We start from the raw sequence: 21,779 nt of genomic DNA, 5'->3' as shown, positions 1-21,779 counted from the left end.
GGAGCCTGTCCAGTGCCAACTTGGGCCTGCAAAACTCCAATACCATCTCACCTAACAATCACACCACAAGCAGACGCCGCTGACTCACCCTGGCCTACATCTAGGCATTCCCGACCCAGAGTGACGTCAATAGGTGGTGGCGTCATCAGTAGCTGTGTTGAAGAAGGGGGATCCTATCGGGGTTCAGAGAGATGTCCAAGCAAGCTTCAGACCAATGCTCTGCTCCCTCAGAGATAGCGGTAGCAAAGGCCAGCCCGGACAGTGGCAAGCAAAAAGGAGCTCCTTAATTGTCATCTTCCACGAAGAGGGGCTTTGCGGGTGAACAAGGGGATCTCCCCTAAGCCTTCTGCATTGCTTGACCATAATAGAGTAGAAAAAAGCAAAGAAATCAGGCAGTTCCAGGAGCACACTGTCCTCACCTGAAGCCAAAATTAGCTCATTTTCTAATTAGTTTTTTTTTTGACTCATTAATTAGTGCCAATTTATTTAAAAGAGAAGTGCTCTGCATGTTGTGTATTGTTTCAGAAGGAACTGCTTGAAACCAGCAGTGAGCCCCTGGGAACAGCTGTGTTTGAAACTGTTGTACTATTGGTATTTGTCTGATTGGTTCGTGCTGTCTATGATGTCCAATTGCAGGATACGTATTCCTGTTTTTAATTTATGTATTTGAAGTGTTGCATGGGAAACGATGGGTACTGGGTGTTGGAGAGTGTTTTTCAGCATAAGAACATTTTTTTATAAGTTCATGTCATTAAATGTATGTGTGTGTATAATATATATAAAAAAATGTATGTTGGTGGTTTAACTGTTTTTAAGTAGAGAAACCCTTAGGAGCAGTTACCCGTCATACTTATGAATTTCCCAGAGAGGAAGGGGAAACCTTTGGAATATAATTAGTAAACAGGGAGGCTACCAGTACCACTGGAACAGCTGCTTTCCTTCTGACATTGTGCGGCTGTAGATAAGTTTGAGCTGTGCAGCACCTAAACTGTAGGAGTGTGAGAACAGTGTGGCAGGGTACTGCATGGCACAGATTGCTGACAGCTGTGCGATGCCAGATGGAAATAGTTATTCCTGGGATGGTGGTGATAGCGGTCGTTTGGCCTGCCTTCCATTTTTTTTAATGTGTGGAAGATATCTGGTCTGGGCTTCCAAGATGGTATCTTTAAACAACGTCCATGGCTGATGTAAACTCTTAACCTCTGCTCCTTTCAGTTTTTTCCTAACTTAGCCCTGCAAAGGCTGGTTCTGATTAAGTTGGAAGCCCAAATCAACAGGAAGAAATTCCTGGGCCAAAATAATTTTAAATACCTGCCCTGTCCCCCATTACTAGATAGAACCATGAGCTTTTGCTGGTAGCTATGGTTCTGGTAAGGGCTGGTTTCAGTTGAGATGGAAGCCCATATTAGCATGACAAAGCTGCCAGGCCAGAAAAATATAAACTAAGTATCCAGTCAGTGGTGCTTTCAGGCAAGACAGCTGTTTCACCTTTATATGTTTGATCCCTGTCAGCTTAGTGCATTGCATCAGAAAGCAGTTGGTTGTTTAAATGATTTTGTTGAAATACATAAGGACCTAATGTCAAAAAGGAATGGTTTATAATTCTTTATTTTCAGTTCTCACAGTTTTGTTTTACCCGTTTTGTATCTATTTTGTTTGCGTAGGGATCTTATTGGGCAATAGACACAAATCCAAAGGAGGACGCACTGCCAACTCGGCCAAAGAAGAGGCCACGGTCTGGAGAACGGGTGAGGCTCGACATACGTGAACCACTGTCTCTGTTCAGCTTCCTTCGCCTATGCTATTTGTATCCAACACTTAAGATGTCCGTCCAGTCTGTAAAGTTTGTTCTTAGAGAACAGTTCTATGTTAATGGGGTGAAGAAGTCATTTATTAATGAAAGACTATGAACAGATTTTTAATTTATTTTTTCTTTAAAGTAAAATTCAGGAAACTGTCAACTTTCCAAAAATAAACAATATAGATATTTGTAATAGTTATGATTTTGTATTTGTGTTAAATGACTGGGAAGAACAACATACAAAAATGGAGCACAACTTGCCAAGATGAAGGGCAGTAAATTATTTACGGTTAAACAATGCATGTTTTGGAAATGGGATTTGAACCTAGATCTTCGGACTTCTCAGTTCTTTGCCTAAACCATGCTATGAGCAGATTTTTAATTGGCGTATAATTATTACTACTTCAGATTGTAAATGCGTTCCAGAAAAGTGCTGTACAAGCAAATTGTAGATGATAAAACAGAAGTGATGGGGACAGGACCCTGATCAGAGATGCCTAGGGGGAAATCCAGGGTGAGCAAATGTCTTAAGGAAAGATTTAACTAAAAGAAGCATGGTCACCTTACAAATAGAGACTGAGCATAAGCAAGAAGTTTAAGCAAAAGGAATACATGGAATTGAGTTGCCCTCAGCAGACTCTGCTGCTCTCGCCCTCCTTAGAGGCTCTGCCCAGATGTCACAGTCAACCTTGTCCAACCTCCAGGGTTGTTGCAAAGATATGGAGAAAGTCAAGAAATACCGTTGATGTGTTGAGTAATGGAGAAATTACTTACCTGATAATTTCGTTTTCCTTAGTGTAGACCGATGGACTCAGGACCAGTGGGTTTTGTGCTCTTCTGCTAGCAGATGGAGATGGAGTCAGGTTTCAAAGCTGATGTCACTCTAGATATACCCCTGCAGTAACCTCAGCTCTTCAGTATTCTCTTCGAAAAGCCATTGTGGATATATCTTTGCTTAAATAACTTGATTAAACTTGATTAAAACTTGAACTGGTTCAACTAATTTCCAAACTGGAGACCGCCAATGCACTCAATCAAATAACACCGACACTGGACAAACTGTGGGTGTCTTGAACTAGGGATAGGCCATGGCTTACCTGTATTTGCTTAGTCTCGAGGTTTGCTTTGCAAGGTTCTCCTTTTCTGGGGCAGCCGTGGGTGGGATGCTGAGTCCATCTGTCTACACTAAGGAAAATGAAATTATCAGGTAAGTAATTTCTCCATTTCCTAGCGTGTAGCCAGATGGACTCAGGACCATTGGGATGTACAAAATCTACTCCCGGACAGGGCGGGAGGCTGCCCGTGGCCCACTTAGTACTGCCCTTGCGAAGGCTGTGTCTTCTCGGACTTGAACATCCAGGCAGTAGAACCTGGAGAAGGTGTGTATGGAGGACCCCATTGCCACCCGACAGATCTCGGCAGGCGACAGTAGCTTGGTTTCTGCCCAAGAAACTGCCTGTGCCCTCGTAGAATGAGCCTTAACCTGTAGTGGTAAGGACTTCCCTGCCTCTATGTAAGCTGCCTTGATTACTTCCTTGATCCAGCGGGCTATGGTCGCCCGCGGGGCCACTTCTCCTTGTTTCTTCCCGCTGTTAAGAATGACAAGCGATCTGTTTTGCAATCTTTCCAGGTACCGCATTAGAAGTCTGCCGACATTTAGATGGTGAAGAAGGCGTGAGTCTTCCGAATCCTTATGTTCATCCGGAGATGGTAGTGAGATGGTTTGGTTCAAGTGAAACTCGGAAACCACTTTTTCTTCTTTGCTGTAGTTCTTAACACTAGTCTGGTGTGTGGGATAGTGTCCGCAACTGCTAGGAGACGGAGAGATACTGAAGAGCTGAGGTACCTGCAGGGGTATATCTAGAGTGACGTCAGCTTTGAAATCTGACTCAGTCTCCCATCTGCTAGCAGAAGAGCACAATTCCCACTGGTCCTGAGTCCATCTGGCTACATGCTAGGAAATAGTGTCGATATGAACCGTTCTATTAAACTAAGGTGAAATGTCCATGTCATTAAAACCAAAGGGATAGTTTCAAAATGTTCATGGTGAGAGGGTTGGAGACAAAATTATAAAAATTGACCCAAAATTTCTAAAAGAATATTAGACTGAATTTAGTTGGTCTCTAGTTGTGAGAGCTAATCTTTTTTTCTTTTTTTTCCTTGTCCTGTGTTTTAGGCCTCGACTCCATACATAGATTCAGATTCTTTGGGAATGGACTGTATTATTTCTGGAAGTGCCTCCCCAACTCTGGCAATCAACACTGTGACTAACAAAGTAATTTTGCTTTTCTCTCATTCACGCCAGGGTTTGTTCATGCTTGTATCGGTGAGATACTGCTGTTGCTGTACCCATGTTAAGATGGGAGCAGTGTTTAATGAAAATCGGGTTGTTTTCACAACAGACCGCAACAATGCTTTATTGCTAACAAAGCTCCTAATCACATTTGTAGGTTAAGGAAAGGCACCGGTCTTCACTGTGGGTAATATTTTCAGTGGTTTGCTTGTATCTTCCTTATTTTATAGGCACCTTCGTTTTCAGTTTTTATTTAATTTCTCCTGTAAATTTCAATGTTATAACAAAAAAGAAATCAGAGGACAAATGACTTTTCCACTGATTTTTTATCCTGTGTGTTATAAAAGTCATGTTTTTCCACTGATTATTTTTCTTTTGTTATAACATTGACATCTCCAGGAAAAATAAAAACTGAAAATGAAGGTCCTTAGTTATGTAGAAGAAGAAAAATTGAGTTTGATTTTGATTAGACCTTCAGATTTCCTTCCATTTATGATTATGGAATAAGTTACTCATGAATACGGCATCAAACGTAAATCTACTATAGGTTCCTTTGTTGCCCATGCATCGTGTCATTGATGTAAATTGAGTTTGCTATTGGATGTTTCATCTATATTTACTTACAGTTGACCCCCCTTCTCTCCCACTTAAGCATAGCTAATTATTTTTCTTTAGGATCTCCCCCTTATTCACTTCTTCTTTGTTATTGCCAGCTTTTGTCTATAATACAGCCTTGGTTGATCTTAATAGGAGCGTAATTATTTTATTTCAAGGCGGTTGTGAGGTGAATATAAATATTTAGTGTCTATGAATTATTTACTGATATCTTCATTGAGGAGACTATTTCACTAGTTATTCTAAAAAAAAGTGAATGGAAAATGACCTGCATTGATGAAAAAAAAAAATTTAAATCTCTGGAATCAAAGTAAAAGGGTCTATCCTTGTGTCCATAATGTACAATAATCTGTCAGATTTAGCATTTAAAAGTATACTGCTCTCAGATCCCTGGGAATGAAAGGGAGTCATAGGCATTGCTATTGCTAGATTCAGAGCCTATGAGTGCAGACTTCCAGAAGTAAACTTAGTGCATAGTCCCCAGCCCAGAGCTGGCCCTGCAGTGGTCATACTTGGGGGGGTGCATATCTGGTTCCAGAGAGCGCTGTAATTTATGAATGCTGACCGAGGACTCTCCCTGTGATGGCTGGGATAGATGAGAGGTGAAGATGGTTAAAATTGAGAGGTGAAGATGGTTAAATTGGAAGAAGGGCCAGGTACTTACAAATGAAAGCTTATGGCAAACATATTCATCCAAACCTTGAAGAAATGCAGGCTTTCCATAGTAATCTTATTGAAAATTTGCAGAACCCACAAGCAGAGGACACTAAGGTGAAGAGGGTGAGGGATTTTTTGGGGGTTTTTTTACACATCCTGGATATCTCTCAGCTACTGATTCAGACAGCGAGTTAAGATTACATGTTTCCCTTTCTGATTACATTAGCAATTGGTTCACTTTTTTTATATATATTCCGCTTTTCGCACTTTTTATTTTTCCAACACTTCAAAGTGGATTACATTTTGGTACTGTAAATATTTCCCTATCCCCAGAGGGCTTACAATCTAACAGGCCAATACAGTACAGTGCGCTCCGGAGCGCACGGTTAGCCTGCTATTGGACGCGCGTTTTCCCTTACCCCTTATTCAGTAAGGGGAGGAAAACGCGCGTCCAACCCGCGGCACCTAATAGCGCCCTCAACATGCAAATGCATGTTGAGGGCGCTATTAGGTATGCGCACGGGATGCAGAAAGTAAAATGTGCAGCCAAGCCGCACATTTTACTTTCAGAAATTAAGGCCAACCCAAAGGTAGGCGCTAATTTCTTCCGGCACCGGAAAAGTGCACAGAAAAGCAGTGTCCCTAGCGCCTCCTTTTCCCGTTTCTACCACACCACCTAATTTGAATACTGAATCGCGCACATCGGCAGAGTTGGGCGTTCGTCCGCTCTCCCGCAGACTTTACTGAATCAGCCTGCAAGTTTGTACCTGAGGCAATGGAGGGTAAAGTGACTTGCCCAAGGTCACAAGGAGCAACAGCGGGACTCAAACCCTGGTCTCCTGGTTCGTAGCCCACTGCTCTAACCACTGGGCTACTCCACTCCACTTTGGATGGACTCTTAGATTTCTTTGATGTGGAACAAATCAATGATTTAGTATTTCATATCTATTCAGTATTGTGATAAGGAATCTTTGTGCATTGTTTGTAGATATTTCCAGATGAGCCTGTGTATTTCTAATTGTTCATTGGAATGATGATGAGGAATCAGGCTTGGAAACAGTTATTAATCTCATAGGACACTGGATTCTTTGCTTTGTCATATGTTTTAGGCATGTGCATTTGTTGGTTGATTTGTTTGTTTTGTTTTAGCGGTATGCATGTATCACAAACGGAGAGTACGTGTGCACAATGGATAATGTGCGTGTATGTAAATTGGCAACGTGTGCGCGTACTCTCTATTCGTGAGATACACATATACCACTGAAATAAATCAACCAATGAATGCACATCCCTAGTATGTTTTACACTGAAAAGAGATTTCAGTCTGTCAAGTTTAGCCTTGTGCATAAGAATAGCTCTTATGTGGACTTTTAGTGGGTAATTTTCAAACAAAAAAAATGCTCACAGAAAATAGTTTATAATAACCTTACAATTTGTGGATATAGTTTTAATTAATCAGAAAAAGACCTTAAATTACTGTTATGCCCCAATTTTTGGCAAACAGCATTATTCAATCATCAGAAAAATCTCCAAATTACATGATGTGGTTTAACATCTATTTGAGAACATTATTCAATAAAACAGTTCAAATGAGATGACAGAGAGAGTTGGTAGGCTGTGGGAAGGTAGTAAATATAGCTTTTAGATTAAAGATGAGGCAAGTGCATTCCTAGCTAGGCCCCATCTAGACAAATAAAAATAAGAAAATTACTTGCTTAGTGGTAAACTAGCTTCAGCAGCCTGCACTCTTCTGCTGTTTTATATTCTTATCCAGTATCTGCCCAGCAGCAGGATCTGGGATGTTGGCTTACTACCTTCTTCTGGATTTTGAAGCTGGTTTAGTGAAAAACAATTTTCTCTTAATCTGGCTTCGGGGTAGGAGAACATTTTGCTTCTGACTAGATGCTCAGCCTGGCCTTGTATAGGAAATGAAATTTCTCCCTTTAAGATAGGGAAACCAAAATCTGGTCCATACAACTTGCGTGATTGTGCACGTTCTGCATTTACTATTCCAGTGCATTACATTATTTTGCCCACTCAATCAACTGTCAAGTTTAACAAATGCTTGAGCAAACAACCATGCCTTTAATTTAGGGTTTCCTGCACTTTTAAAGATCCTTCAAAATGTACACAAGAAGAGGACATATTCAACAAATTCGTTTATTCATATATCCCAATTACCTATCTAACATTAAAATCTCTCTAACACACACATCCATCACACATGCACATACATCTAAAACCAATGTTCATCAGTAAACATGGTGTTCATGTTTACTGATGAACAATATATATCATATAATATGATTTTTAAATATATTTTTTAATTTTTATAAATATTTATAAAGTGCTGATGTTTGTCCTAACATCCATGCATTTTTATGATGTATTTTGATATCTTGTGAGCCACCATGGCTTCTCTTTTGGTGGAAAATGACACATAAATGCAAAATGTAATATCAGAATCCATCCCTGCTGGGAGCGGATATAGTAAATGACATAGTAAATTAAGGTAGATAAAAAAAAAAGCCCACCTAGCCTGCGTAGCTGCATTTTATGTATATTTACCTAAAAGTAGATCAAATTCCCACATGGAACCCAAACACCATTGTGGGCCCATGATCCTTTGTTCCTAGTTACTTGGGGTTTGATTTCCCCATTTTGTTCTCTTACTATGGAAGACTAGCCTGGTTAGAGGTCATCTGAACTATTACATATCATTTAGTAACTTTATTATTTTGAACAAGTGTCATGCACCTTTTATTATATTCGCTCACCCTTAAGGATTGTTTCCATGTGATATCTGCATGGGACTCTGACAAGGATTGTTAATGCTACTAATTTAAAGGAATTACTCCTGCAGATGCTTATAACTAGTTTCTTTTTGGAGTGAGGAAAAAGTTTTGCCCAGTGCTTAAATTTGGATCTTACGATTTTTGGATAGGGAAAGTTTAGATCTTCTACTAGGATGTTTATTCAGTATTTGACTTAGTGACTCTTTCTGTCATATGAATTTCTCCTAGGACAAGCAGGGTGATCTCCTCACCCATTTGTGAGGACTATCAGATGGAGCCTGCCACTGGAAACTTTTATCAAAGTTTCTAGAAACTTTGGCACACTGAGCATGCCCAGCAATCCACTGTCCTCGTAGGGTCCCTATTCAGGCTTTTTATTCGTACAGCTTTCACCTCGCAGTTGTGGAGCTCAGCTCTCTTAAGAGTTTTTTGGCAGTTTTTCTCAGTTGTTTTCGACTTGTCTGTGCTGGGTCCCTCTTCTCCCCCGTCAGTGTCTCTATAGGGCGGTGCGGTAAGTGTGGGTTTTTTTTCTCATTCATTGCGGTCAGTTCCCGGCAGTGTCGCACTTCAGTGGCTTCCAGTCATCAACTGTTCGCCGGCTCTTTTTTAATGGCATCATTGGGTTTTCACCGATGCCACCACTGCCCGCGGACTATGTCCATCACGGATCCGCACAAGGTCTGTATCCTCTGCCTGGGGACATCCAAGATGTCAGAGGGTCTCGTTTTTGCAATCAAATGACCCCCAGGGGTCATCGGGCCTGTTTTGGATAAGATGGAGAAGCTTTTCGGGGTCCAAAAAGTCTGGTCTTTGACTCTGGCATCAGGTGCATCAACGCCCAAAGACCACAGGGAACCTATGGACACGGATCCATCGATGTCCACTCCTCCACCGGAGCCCTCTTGGGAGAGAAGGGCCAGGGATAGGCAGTCATCTGTGTTGTCTCACTCAAGGACATTGGGATCGCCTCCTTCCTTGGCACCGGGGAATGACCAGGCCGAACACCAAGGGAAATCTCAGAAACATCACCATTGGCCGCCATCACATGGCACCAAGTTTGGGTCAGCACTCGTGACCGCTGTGATGCACCTGAAGCGACCCCCATGGAGAAGAGGCATCGACCTCCATCGACATGGGAGTCCCAGGCATTCCCCACAGATATCTGTGCTGGGCACCAAGCTCCTTCGAGGGTCTGAGGGAGTTCTGTTGTTCTGCCTTCAGATTTTCAGGAAGAGCTGGACCACAGGGTGCAACTGGCAGTGCTCTGAGCCCGTCAAGGCATCAAACCACCGGTTTCACCGGTGTCTGAGCACGCACCTGCACTGCTGGCACCACTGCTGGAGTGCCTCAATGTCCTGCTGGCCATTTGCCCACGCAGCTGGTGCCCGGGGGTCCCTGGATACCACAGCGGTCATCGGGGCCTCCTCCCTATGGGGTAATTCCCATTATAGGTTCCTCTAAGGAGGATGATGTGTCAAGGCCCAGGGCACTGGTCTGGTGCCTTGGCGACCTCTGTGCCTTCGATGCCCTCTGTCATTTAGTGCCGAAACTGAGAGGCTTGAGTGGGGGCCCTCCACAAAGGTCCCTAGGGGACTTTAGTGAGGAGGATGCCCCATATGATCCCTGGGGGGATGATACCTCGGAGTTGTCTTCTGATGGCTCAGGGGATCTTCCCTCAGAACCACCCCCTCCAGATGAGAGGTGCTGAAGCCCGCAGAGGTTCTAACCTTTGCGGGCTTTGTGTGGGCTATGGTGGAAGCCATTTCTTTCCAACTCCTGATGGAGGAAGATGCCCATCACAAAATGCTGGACGTTCTCCAGTTTGTTGATGTCCCAAAGGGGATAGTGGCTATTCCTGTCCATAACATCTTTAAAGAGTTACTCCTCTGGATTTGGGAGCACCATATCTCTGTGCCTCCGGTAAACCTTATCTTTGTGGTAGCGTCTGCCCAATCTGGAGCAGGGGGTTCCTTTTCAGTCCCTCTCCCCACCCCCACCCCAAGTGGAAGAGGTTTTCAGTCTTGTCTGAGTCATGGCTTGGATCCGTTCTCTTGCCCCACTCCGAGATTGCTTGACTATACCTTTCGGACACTGGTCTGAAGACCAACTTGGCCAGGGTACACCTGAGTGCCATTGGGGCCTACCACCAGGGTGTTAACGGTTCACCTGTCTTCATGCAACTCATAGTGGGATGTTTTATGCGGGGATTGCTTAGCTGAAGCCTCCCCTGTGGCCTCCTGTTGTGTCCTGGGACCTCAATGTGATGTTGGCTCAGCTCATGCAAGATCCTTTTGAGCCACTGTGATCTGAAGTACTTAACCTGGAAGGTCATCATCTTGGTTACGGTCACTTCGGTGCAGAGGGTCAGTGAGCTTCAGGCGTTGGTGACATATCTGCCCTACACAAAATACTTTCATGATAGGATGGTCCTGTGTATTTGCCCTAAGTTCCTGCCTAAAGTGGTGACTGATTTTCATCTTAACCAGTCAATCGTTCTGCCCACCTTTTTTCCCAGGCCTCATTCGCACCAAGGCAAACAGGCTCTGCACGGCTTGGATTGCAAGAGGACCTTAACTTTCTACCCCAAGCGCACAGCAAGCAACAGGCAGTCCATGCAGCTCTTCATTTTTTTTCGACAAGAATAGATTGGAAGTTTGTTACCAAGCACACGCTATCAGACTGGCTGGTGGATTGTATCTCCTTCTGCTATGCGCAGGTGGGCCTTCAGCTTGGAAGCCATGTCAAGGCTCACTCCATCAGAGACATGGCGGCTTCATTGGCCCACTTGCGAGCAGTCCCTGTGACCTAGATCTGCAAGGCTGAGATGTGGCGTACACTCCACACATTCACTGCCCATTACTGTTTGGACAGGGATGGCAGACACAACAGCAATTTTGGAATCTTTTTCAGCTATAGAACCCAACTCTTCCTGCCTAGGACCTTTTTTTTCAGGTTCATACTGTCTCCCTCTATTTTCCACACCAGAGTTGTGTCTGTTGGCACCTGGTTAGGTGCCTGTGGGGTTAGTAAAGTTCGGGAGCAGCCTGTAGATAAATATTCACCCATATGTGAGGACTACATCCTGCTTGTCCTAGGAGAAAGCAGAGTTGCTTACCTGTAACAGGTGTTCTCCTTGTACAGCAGGATGATAACCTCAAGAAACCCACCCGCCACCCCGTGGAGTTGGGTTTCTCCTTTTATTTTTTCGTGAATTCTATATTACGAGACTGAAGAGGGACCCCGCGTGTACACGTGGATAGTGGCATGCTGGGCATGCTCAGTGTGCCAGTCAAAGTTCTCCGTGCTGGGCTCCATTTGATGATGTCACCCATGTGTGAGAACTGTCCTAGGAGAACATCTGTTACAGGTAAGCAACTCTGCTTTACTTGGTTTTCCTAAATGCTATGGGACTCTCTGCAAGTAAGAGCATTCTAAGTGAAGTGCAGGAGTTTTGGAATTTGGGATTTTTTTCTTTACTTGGATGTAGATTAAGGTGGTCTTTTTTTTTTTTTTTTTTTCCTTTTTGCTAAAGTAATATAAAAATTGGATTCTTTATTTTCCCTGCTCCTCTTTCTTCTTAAACTGGGGGGGCCAATAAAAACTGTGAAAAGAATTTTGCCTTCATTGAGCAAATAACAGGATTGATTGGTTGTTAAGAACTATAAAGAGCAGATAAAAATAAGATATATGGAAGAAAACATGCAGTATTACAGTATTAATGTTAATGTATGCTTAATCTGGCAATATTTAGGATTTGCATTCATACTTACAAAAAAGATATTTTAAATTAATTGGGTTTCTAACATTTTACAGTTTCCAGAGTCACCTGATACAGCAAAAGAGAGATTTTCACTTGAGAACAAAGTGAGTAATTTATCACAGTTGGATCATGTAGTTAATTAAAGTTTACTTGGATCATGTAGCACATCTTTTGTCAAAACAGTACTAATGAGTCGTCAATTGGGTACACAAGGTGGAATAAATTGACAAGCGGGAGAAGTAGTCTGCTTTGTAATGTTGAGATTGGGTTGGATGAATGTTCCATTACTGTATTTTCAACCTACCATTTCTACACTTTTACTGTGGAAAGCTCCTATTATATTGTTCCCTGCTCTTAATCCCTCAGTCTCCGAGTTGAGAAATGTTTTATATTAAGTAGCAAGGGCCAATGTGGCGCTTCCTGTCTCCATAAAAGGACATCAAAGAAAAGATTCCTGTTTGGATTCAGGAAGCATCATACTGGAAAATTTTTGAAATCTCTGCTCCTTCTAATGCCTTCTTCTCCCAATAATAAGAAAACTAGAGGCAATTTTGAATTCTTTTTATGGATGCGTGGGAACATTTTTAGCTATTCTTTTATCATTTAAAAATATTCTCCAGCATAGTGTATGCCCAGGAATCACAAAGTCTAGAAAAGGAGTGAGTATCCTCTCCCATTAAAGTTTATCCTTTCTTACGGCTTCTGCACCATCATTATATTTGCTTGCTTCATCAAAATCTTAAATGTTGTTTTGGAAAGTTATAAAATTTAGAACTAGACTAAGGCTTTTACAAGGAGAGCATTCAAATCTTGCTGAACAGATACATTTGAGGAAATCATGATACAGTATCTTGGATCTGTATTTCAAAGAGTGTGAAAACCGATTGATATAAATGTGAGAAAGTGTTGCAGTAATGCATCAAACTTAATTTTAATACATCGTTCTTGTGTTGGTCAGTTGCAGCAAATATAAAAGATAGATCAACTGCTTCTTAGCCTGATTGGGGTGGAAAGATATTTAGAAAACTTAGGCACTAGCCAGAAATTTTTAGGAAACAGAAATTACCCATATTTTCTTTTCTTTTCTTTTTGCCATTTTGCTTATTTTTTCCTTTTTTTTTTTTTGTCTTTGTTTTGTCTAATTTTTTTTTTTCCTTTTTTTGCTTTTATTTAAATTTTAGCTCAAGTGTCTCTTCTAGACAATCCGCAGCAGAAGGTTGCCCCAGATCATAGTACCCCCTCTGGGTCTCACCGGTGGCAGCAGCATTTGCATCTTTCCCTAGGTTGTGTTGGCAGCGGCATCTTTCTTACGCCTAGATTACCTCAAGCTGGCAACCACAGCTACATCTCTTTCTGGGGTATGGGCTTCAGTAGTGATGGCAGTAGCAGCTGCATATCTGCCCAGGTTCAGGTGGCAGCAGTTTCTCTTCACAGACCTCACCGGTGACATCTCATGTCAATTTTTAGGCACTAAACTTTAGGCACCCAGGTGATCTGGTGCCAAGGTTTTTTCAGCCCTGAGCTGGATGTTCCTATTACTTTATTATTGTATACCCAAAGTACATTTGGAAATGGTAATTTTATTTAATAGACCACATTATTTGCTTTTTTAATGATTTTAAGATAAAGTGAAATATCCTTTAGCAAGTATTGTGCCCAATAAGAATTCCTCTGTGAACTGTTGCCGCAATTTGATGTGCACAAAATTATTTCCTTCCCCTGTGAAGAAATATTTCATTCTGGTATACTTTTATGATTAAATATTCAATAAAACCATTCTCTGAGGACAAGCAGGATGGTAATCCTCACATATGGGTAAAATCATCAGATGGAGCTCCGATGCAGAAAATGTATGTCAAAGTTTCTAGAACCTTGACTAGGTACACTGAGCATGCCCTATATCACGCATCCACGCAGGGTCCTTCTTCACTCTTTCTTCTTTTCCACTGAGTTGTAAGCCTTGCTGTCTGAGCTCACTTTAGCTGTTTCTGCCCTAGTGGAAAACTTGTTTCATCGCGGTTTTCAGTATCGTTCCATCGCCGGGTCCCTCTTGGTGACTCCCAGTAGTGTCCTAGTCAGGGTTTTCAGTGTTTCTGGTAAGTTTTTTTCTTTCACAGTCAATTTCCTCTGTGGCAGTGGTGCCCTGGTTGCCCGCCAGCCATCGACGGCCACCACCATCGCCTAGTGTATACGGCCCCGATTCTTTCATTCCATCATGGCCACTTCTGGTTTTCGTTGATGCCCCCAGTGCTAGAGGACCATGTCCATTATGGATCCTCATGAGATGTGTTCTCTGCCTGGGGGCATTGCATAATTGTCAGGGCTGTCACTTGTGTGCCCAAATGACCCTGAGGGGATGTCTGCTTTGACTTGGCAAGATGGATCAGCTATTCTGGTCGAGGAAGTTCAAGCCAGCGGCATTGGCATCGATGGAATCTGCACTGTCGGCGGGACAGACTGTTCTGTCTGTACTGTTGGCAGATAGGGGCACTGGAGACCAGCTGTTTTTCGATCTCCTCCAGGCCGAGGATGCCAGGTTCATCGTCTTCAGCCTCTGCACCAGGCAAAGACCGGGCCGAACATCAAGGGAAGTCTAAGAAGCATCGGTACTGGTCGCAGTCAATGCACAGTGCAGGTCACAGGGATGGCACCGGCTTTTGCTGCGATGTTGCTGAAGCGACCCCGTGGTTAGGGGGGCCCATCCTCTTATCTGTGCCAGGGGTCCACAACAGTCTCCACAGGTCCTGGTGCCAGTCCTCGATCCACCTTGCAGATCCGAAGATCTGGCCATCCCTCCTTCCTCCCAGTCGGAGTTGGCATCAGCAACGTTTGAGGAGGAGCTAGAGCATCGAGTCCAGCTGATGGTTGATTGGGCACTGCAGGGCATCAGACTTGTGGCACTGACAGCACCGGAGCCAGTGCTGCCCATCATCCTACTGCTACTGGAAAAGCTCAACGTGTTCATCGATGTGTTACCAACCCAGCTGGTGTCGGTTCCTGGGGCAGGTTATTGCCAGTTCCTCCAAGGAGGAAGCTCCACAGAAGCTGGCAGAGATGCCGAGGTCTGTAATCCCCCATCCATTTCCTCTGGTGTTCTCCTCCCTCTTAGCAGCCAGAGTGGTTGAGCCCATTCCACAAGGGCAAAGAGACCAGGGGATTCTATTCAGGTACTTCTTGATTCCAAAGAGAGCAGAAGGACTCCATCCCATCCTAGACCCTAAGGGCTTTGAACACGTTTCTAAAAAAAAAAAAGAAAAGTTCAAGATGGTTTCTCTGGGCACCTTGATCCCCCTTTATGCAAAAAGTGGACTGGCTGTGCTCCCTTGATCTAAAGGACACTTACAGTCATATCGAGATCTTCCCCAGTCACATGAAGTATCTCTGATTTGTGGTGGGAAAACAGCACTTCTAGTTCTGGGTGTTGCTGTTTGGGCTCTCGTCCACCCCATAGGTCTTCCCAAAATACCTGGCCATGGTGGCAGCGCACCTCTCCAGACTGGGAGGGCATGTCTTCCTATATCTGGATGATTGGCTGGTCAAGAGCATGTCTCGGGCAGGGACCACAGGTCCATGCTCTTGACCATTTGGGTGTTGGAGTCACTAGAGTTCATTCTCATCTACCCAAAGTCCCATCTCAGCCTGTCACCTCAATTGGACTTTATAGGAGCTCTGCTAGACACAGCTCAGGCCAAGGCCTTTCTGCCTCACCAGAGGGCCGTTGCCTTGGTGACCATTTTGGAAGAGATTCAGCAGAGCCAGCAGATGTCAGTCTGGTACATGTTGAGGCTGTTGAGCCATATGGCCACAACTGGCACGTTTACACATGCGCAGAGCCCAATGGACCCTGAGGTCACAGTGGCACCAGGCCACTCAGAGCCTCCAGGATTGCATCAGTCACCCCATTTCTCCGGGACTCATTGTCCTGGTGGCAGGTACTTTCCAATCTAGAACAGAGGATCTCGTTTCTGAGTCTCCCTATTCAAATTGTCCTAACCACGGATGCATCTACCCTGGTATGGGGAGCTCATGTAGATGGGCTCGGTACCCAGGGTCTTTGGTTTTCTCAGGAACACTCTTGTCAAATCAATTTCCTGGAGCTTCGGGTGATCAGGTATCCGCTATGGTCTTTCAGATATCTGTTGTCCAACAAAGTTGTTCTGATCCAGACTGACAACCAGGTAGCCAAGCGGCATGTCAACAAGCAGGGAGGCACAGGATCATACCTCTTGTCCAGATCTGGTCATGGGCACTGTCCCATGGGATGGTGCTCAGGGCCATGTACCTGGCTGGGTTGGAGAACGTGGTAGCGGACAGGCTGAGTCAAGCCCTCAGATCCCAAGAGTGGTCCCTAGACCAGGGTGTAGCAAATCAGATATTCTGCCTCCGGGGAAGTTCAGACGTGGATCTGTTTGTGTCCCTCTGCAACAGGAAGGTGCCTCAGTTCTGCTTCCTGTACAGGACAGATGGCAAACCCAGCCTCTGGACACCCTTGCCCATCATTGGGGCAAGGGTCTTCTGAACATGTATCCTCCAATTACCTTAGTGGCAATAACTATCTTGAAGCTTGGCCCCTCATTGGCCAAGACAGGTCTGGTTTCCACTCCCGCAGGAGTTGTCTATCCGGAGACCGATTTAGTCTGGGGACTTCCCCAGATCTCATCACGCAAGAACAAGACAGGCTGCGGCATCCCAACCTCCAAGCCCTGTCACTCGCAGCCTGGTTGTTGAGAAGTTACTTCTGCAGCTGCTTGATCTTTCAGAGGATGTGTCTCAAGTCCTGGTGGCTACTAGAAAGTCCTATGGACTGGAGTGGAGGAGGTTTTCCATGTGGGTGAGCAGAAGGCCCTAGATCTGTTCTCCTGCCCCACACAAAATCTGCTTGATTACTTTCTACACCTATCGAAGCTGGCTTAAAAACCAACTCATTTAGAGTTCATCTTAGTGCAATTGGTGCATACCACCAAGGTACAGATGGTAGGCCCATCTCTGTACAGCCTATAGTTGTAGTTTCATGCGGGGCCTGCTTCAATTGAAACCTCCCTTAAGGCCTCTCGCTGTGTCTTGGGACCTCAACATGGTGTTATCTCAGCTGATGAAAGTTCCTTTTGAGCTACTGTGCACCTGTGACCTGAAGTACCTGACCTAGAAGGTCATAATTTTGATGGTGGTCACTTCAGCATGCAGGGTCAGTGAGCTCCAGGCCTTAGTGACTTATCTACCTTATACTAAGTTTTATCATGGTCTTGCGTATGCACCTAAGTTCCTGCCTAAGGTGGTGACAGATTTCCATCTTAACCAGTCAGTCATTTTGCCAATATTCTTTCCCAGGTCCCATTCGCACCAAGGCAAATGAGCACAGCATAGTTTGGACTGCAAGTAAGCCTTAGCCTTCTATCTGGCGCAGATAGCAGATAGAAGCCCATAGACAGTCCACCCAACTTTTTGTTTCTTTTGATAAGAATAGGTTGGGCTTTGCCGTCGCCAAACAGATACTATCTAATTGGCTAGCAGATTGTTCCTCCTTCTGTTATGCCCAGGTGGGACTGCATCTTGGAGGTCATGTCAAGAATCATTCTGTCAGAGCCATGGCAGCGTTGGTGGCCCACTTGCAAAGCAGTTCCTGTGGAGGAAATCTGCAAGGCTATGATATGGAGTTTTCGCCACATAGTCACATCTCATTGTCTTGATAGTGATGGCCAATGCGATAGCAGGTTCAGCCAATCTGTCTTTCGGAACCTATTTGAGGTGTAGAACCCAACTTTCCCGCCTAGGGCCTGTTGTTTGGGTTCAAGCTGTCTCCCCTTCTGTTACCAACTGCACCGGTGGTGTTGTGCCCATTGGCACCTGGTTGGGTGTCCGTTGGTCCTCTCTTATTTTTGTGTTTAAAAGCAGCCTGAAGCTAGGGAGTCATTCATGTATGAGGTCTATCATCCTGCTTGTCTTCAGAAAGTAGAGTTGCTTACCTGTAACAGGTGTTCTCCGAGGACAGCAGGATGTTGGTCCTCACGAAACCCGCCCACCACCCCCGCAGAGTTTAGTTTCTCCTATTTTTTATTTTAATCTTAATTCTATGTTTCGAGATTGAAGAGGGACCCCCACGTGGACACGTAGTATAGGGCATGCTGGGCATGCTCAGTATGCCTAGTCAAAATTCTAGAAACTTTGACATAAATTTTCCACATTGGGGCTCCATTTTATGACACCCATGTATGAGGACTAACATCCTGCTTTTCTCTGAGAACACATGTTACAGGTAAGCAGCTCTGCTTTCCAAATAATGGTCATTATAAATTGAACAATTAATAAATTAAGTGTCTTCACAATAAGGAGAGAAGCATGAGAAAGTATCTCTGCCCTTATCTTTGCATTTCTTAATCATAGGCACATTCAATCATTGTATGCAACTTCTTTTTGAATAGATTTTAATGCAATAAAAGTCAGCAGGCTTAAAGAGCTAGAAATCAAATAATCTGAGGGATAGCCATGTTAATCTGGTGTATAAAAAAATGACACGAGACAGGTGTTACCTTATAGACTAACCAATTTATTGAGGCATGAGCTTTCCAGGACAGTCCACTTTGTCAGATGCATCTGATGAAGGAGGCTTGTAAAGGTGCATATCCTACTAGAGCCACTTTGGAGGAGAACCTCTGCTTCAGGGAGGTAATTTTCAAAATATTGCAACAGTTCTCTGTGCACTGAAGTGCTGACATAGTTTCAGCCCTTTCGTTGTTGGACTTTTGTATTTAGTAGTATACTTTTTATTATTAACAGAAATCCATCAAAGGAGATAGCTAGAGATTAATAACTGTACTAAGGCTAACTAATGTTTAAAAGTGCAAAGTTTCAGGACTTCTATAAGCAGTATGAACCTTAGTAATGCTGAAAGCTTGCATTTTTAAGTACTCGCTAACCTTGTAAAAGGTGTCATCTCTACACAGCTACTTTGGTTTTCTTTTGGCTAATTTTATTTTTGATGGGGTAAAATGGTACTAATACTGTATTTTAGTAGTAATATTTTCTAGTTCAAAGAATGCTACAAACAAAGATTATATGGGGGGGGGGGGGGGGGGGAGTCCTGCATGTGAGTGAACACACAAGGGCTATTTTGAGTTGTCTAGTGGTGGTGGGTGTTTTATGTAGGAAGAAATCTAAACTGTACAGGAATCCTTATTTATTATAAACAGAAAGCAACGTCAGACTTCCGCACTGTATTTTCAGACTGTGGCTTTGTGTAAGCATGAATTTTGCCTGCAAACCTTGCTCCTTTCTCTGCCTTTCTATCTTCAGTCATCCATTATTGCTATTCATCACACGTTTTGACATGCTGCAGAAATACCGCCTTTTATGTTTTCCTAATGTATTCAGCTCACTCTGGATGCTTCATTTGAAACCGTAATGCAGATTTCTAATGACTGTATTGGTCCTGAAGAAAACTAGATTTGCCGATACCTTTTTATTGAGCCTACGTAATTATACCAGAGGTGTATGTGGTATCAGAAGCTCGTATACGTAGCTTTGTTTAGACTGGAGGATATGACCTTGATAGTTCCTGTGCAAAAAGCCATTGCCTGCCAGTTTTCTGGTCTGCCTTAACTGCAGGAAACTCTCTATGCAGTAAATTATCATCAGATTTTGTGGCAATGATAGAATCTACAAAGTAGGCATGATATTGAATATTAGGTAAAACAGTGAAAAGAGCCATGACACATTTTGCTCAAAATATAATCTTCTGATGGAGTGTTATTTTAAAAGAGACTCTGTACGAAAGGGTTTCGCTGTCAAACGTCTTTATTTTCCTGCCATAGGAAATAACTATCAACCATATTCTGCAAAATCTTCACTGAGATTCAGGACTACAAATTAGATGACTATCTGTCTTGCTAACATGATAGAAGGGAAAACGAGACCATAGTGTCGGTTATCTTAGATGTGCCCTGCTTGTCATTGCCTAATTATTATGACACATTTCATGTTCAGCAGTAAAATATACTAGATTGTTGTATTTGCCATGCCATTTCTGGTTTGGAATACATGTATGTGCCACATTAGGCAGACGGTATCTGGTGGTGGAACAAAAATAGGTGTTTTAAGTGTTATGCTTGTCCCTTTCTGATTAGAAGGACTATCTTCAGAATTGGGATTAAACTATTAAGGATGCAAATCATCTGCTATGATTTTGAACAAGCAATATATTTATGTCCTAGGAAGACTGCAAGGTTCTCCTGTTTCATTTGTGGACAGTTCCACATATTTTACTTAGACCTTGTGTTAGAACAACTATACATGTTTTAAATAAATATGAGTGCATGCATAACAAAGATATTTTAAAGCATACCTTTAAAACACAAAAAAAGGTCAACAGATTTACAGGCATGCAAGCCTCATGAGTATATATCACTCTCATCCTCCAAAACCCATTATCCAAAAGCCTGCTCAAATAGGTAAGACTTCAATCTCTTCTCAAAGATTTTAATATCTGTTTCCATTTTAAGTTTAATTCAGCCATCACAGAGTCCTCTGCAAAATCATTTTTGGCCTTAATGTTGGGAAAGTAGAATAGATGAACACCATATATATATTAGATCCAGTGGTTCCCAAATCTGGAGGCAGTGCATGCAAATCTATCTCATGCATATTTATTGCGGATATCCTGCAAACCTGACTGGCTGAGGGTCCCCCAGGACAGGTTTGGGATCCACTGTATTTAACTTCTGTGGGCTTGATTCTTGCAGTGTCCTTTGTGTAGGTTGAAGACTGTGGATTTATTGGATCCGGATATTGATTTGCTAAACTTATACCAGTCATTTGTACCATCTTGACATTTTACTTTGTGATAAAAATTGTTCAAAAGCTGTTTGTTAACCCTCATCCTGCCACATGAAGTAAGTTTTTTATAAATCTTATAGGCTTTTGTCCCTGCAAAAACCACTGTTCATGGTATCTGACTGACATTTGGATATATTGTACTAAGGTGTTAGTGATAAAGGGCAAATTAAATTTTTAACAAGTATTTGTCATTGCAAATGTTACAAGTCCAAAATAATTATGTGACTGGCCCTATCACGTGTGCTGTTTTTTATGCCAGATATGCTTTAGCCTACACAGGGCACATCGTTGATGGCATCTGGCTGAAATTTGGATAATGTGCCAGAAACAATGTGTAAAAACCCATCATAAAAAAATGTATTCTATTGCAAAAGTTAAAAGCCCAAGATAATTTCACAACTAAGTTTTGTGATTTGTTTTTTGTATTCTTTGTAGATATTTTGTGTTAATGTTTTTATTTATTTATTGATCTAAATGTCTGCTCTATATTTTTATGGATATTTAGAACATGATCCACCTAGAGTTGGATATAGATCTGGAGAATATAAATTTTTAAACTACAACTAATGGAGTACTCTCACATGGCATGCCATTATTATATCTGGCTACACTGTACACTGCCTGCCCCCAACCTCTTGTTCAGAGAAGGCAGGACACACATACTCCAAGCAGAGAGTACAGGCAACAGGAACATCAGGTCCTACTATTGAAGGAAATTCCATGGTGACTTATCTGACTCCTGCTTCTGAAAATTGGAATTGTTTTGCTCAGCTTTTCCTCCTCTTGGTATATCTCACAAACTGGGTTATAGGAAGGCAGCAGGCTATGCTGTTTCTTCCCCCAGCTCCCAATACACACACACACCAGCAACAGGAAACAGTGAAGAAAGGGATCCTCGAAAGCTGCATTGAGAGAGATCTACACCACTCCCCTCTCCCTCATTTCTAGCCAGATTTGAACTCCAATATACTAGAGAAATGAGTGTATTAAAAATACTTTTTTGAAGTCTGAGTTTTTGCAAAAAATGAT

General features: G+C 42.9%; 1 protein-coding gene across 7 annotated transcripts in view; it reads left to right on the top strand.

The window, feature by feature from the left end:
* The window catches only part of FOXJ3 (forkhead box J3), an 84,825-nt gene that overhangs the window by 30,517 nt on the left and 32,529 nt on the right, over positions 1-21,779 (top strand). For 5 of the 7 annotated variants that reach the window (XM_029578747.1, XM_029578752.1, XM_029578751.1 and 2 more), the window contains exons 4-6: positions 1,665-1,748; positions 3,978-4,076; positions 11,975-12,025. In XM_029578747.1, coding sequence (XP_029434607.1) covers positions 1,665-1,748; positions 3,978-4,076; positions 11,975-12,025 — 234 coding nt within the window. The remainder of the gene's footprint in view (positions 1-1,664; positions 1,749-3,977; positions 4,077-11,974; positions 12,026-21,779) is intronic. The other 2 variants (XM_029578750.1, XM_029578749.1) reach the window with 1 other exon arrangement.

The sequence above is a fragment of the Rhinatrema bivittatum genome, chromosome 15, assembly GCF_901001135.1.
Source record: "Rhinatrema bivittatum chromosome 15, aRhiBiv1.1, whole genome shotgun sequence".
Classification (NCBI taxonomy): domain Eukaryota; kingdom Metazoa; phylum Chordata; class Amphibia; order Gymnophiona; family Rhinatrematidae; genus Rhinatrema; species Rhinatrema bivittatum.
This window is presented reverse-complemented; position numbering and strand designations above follow the sequence as displayed.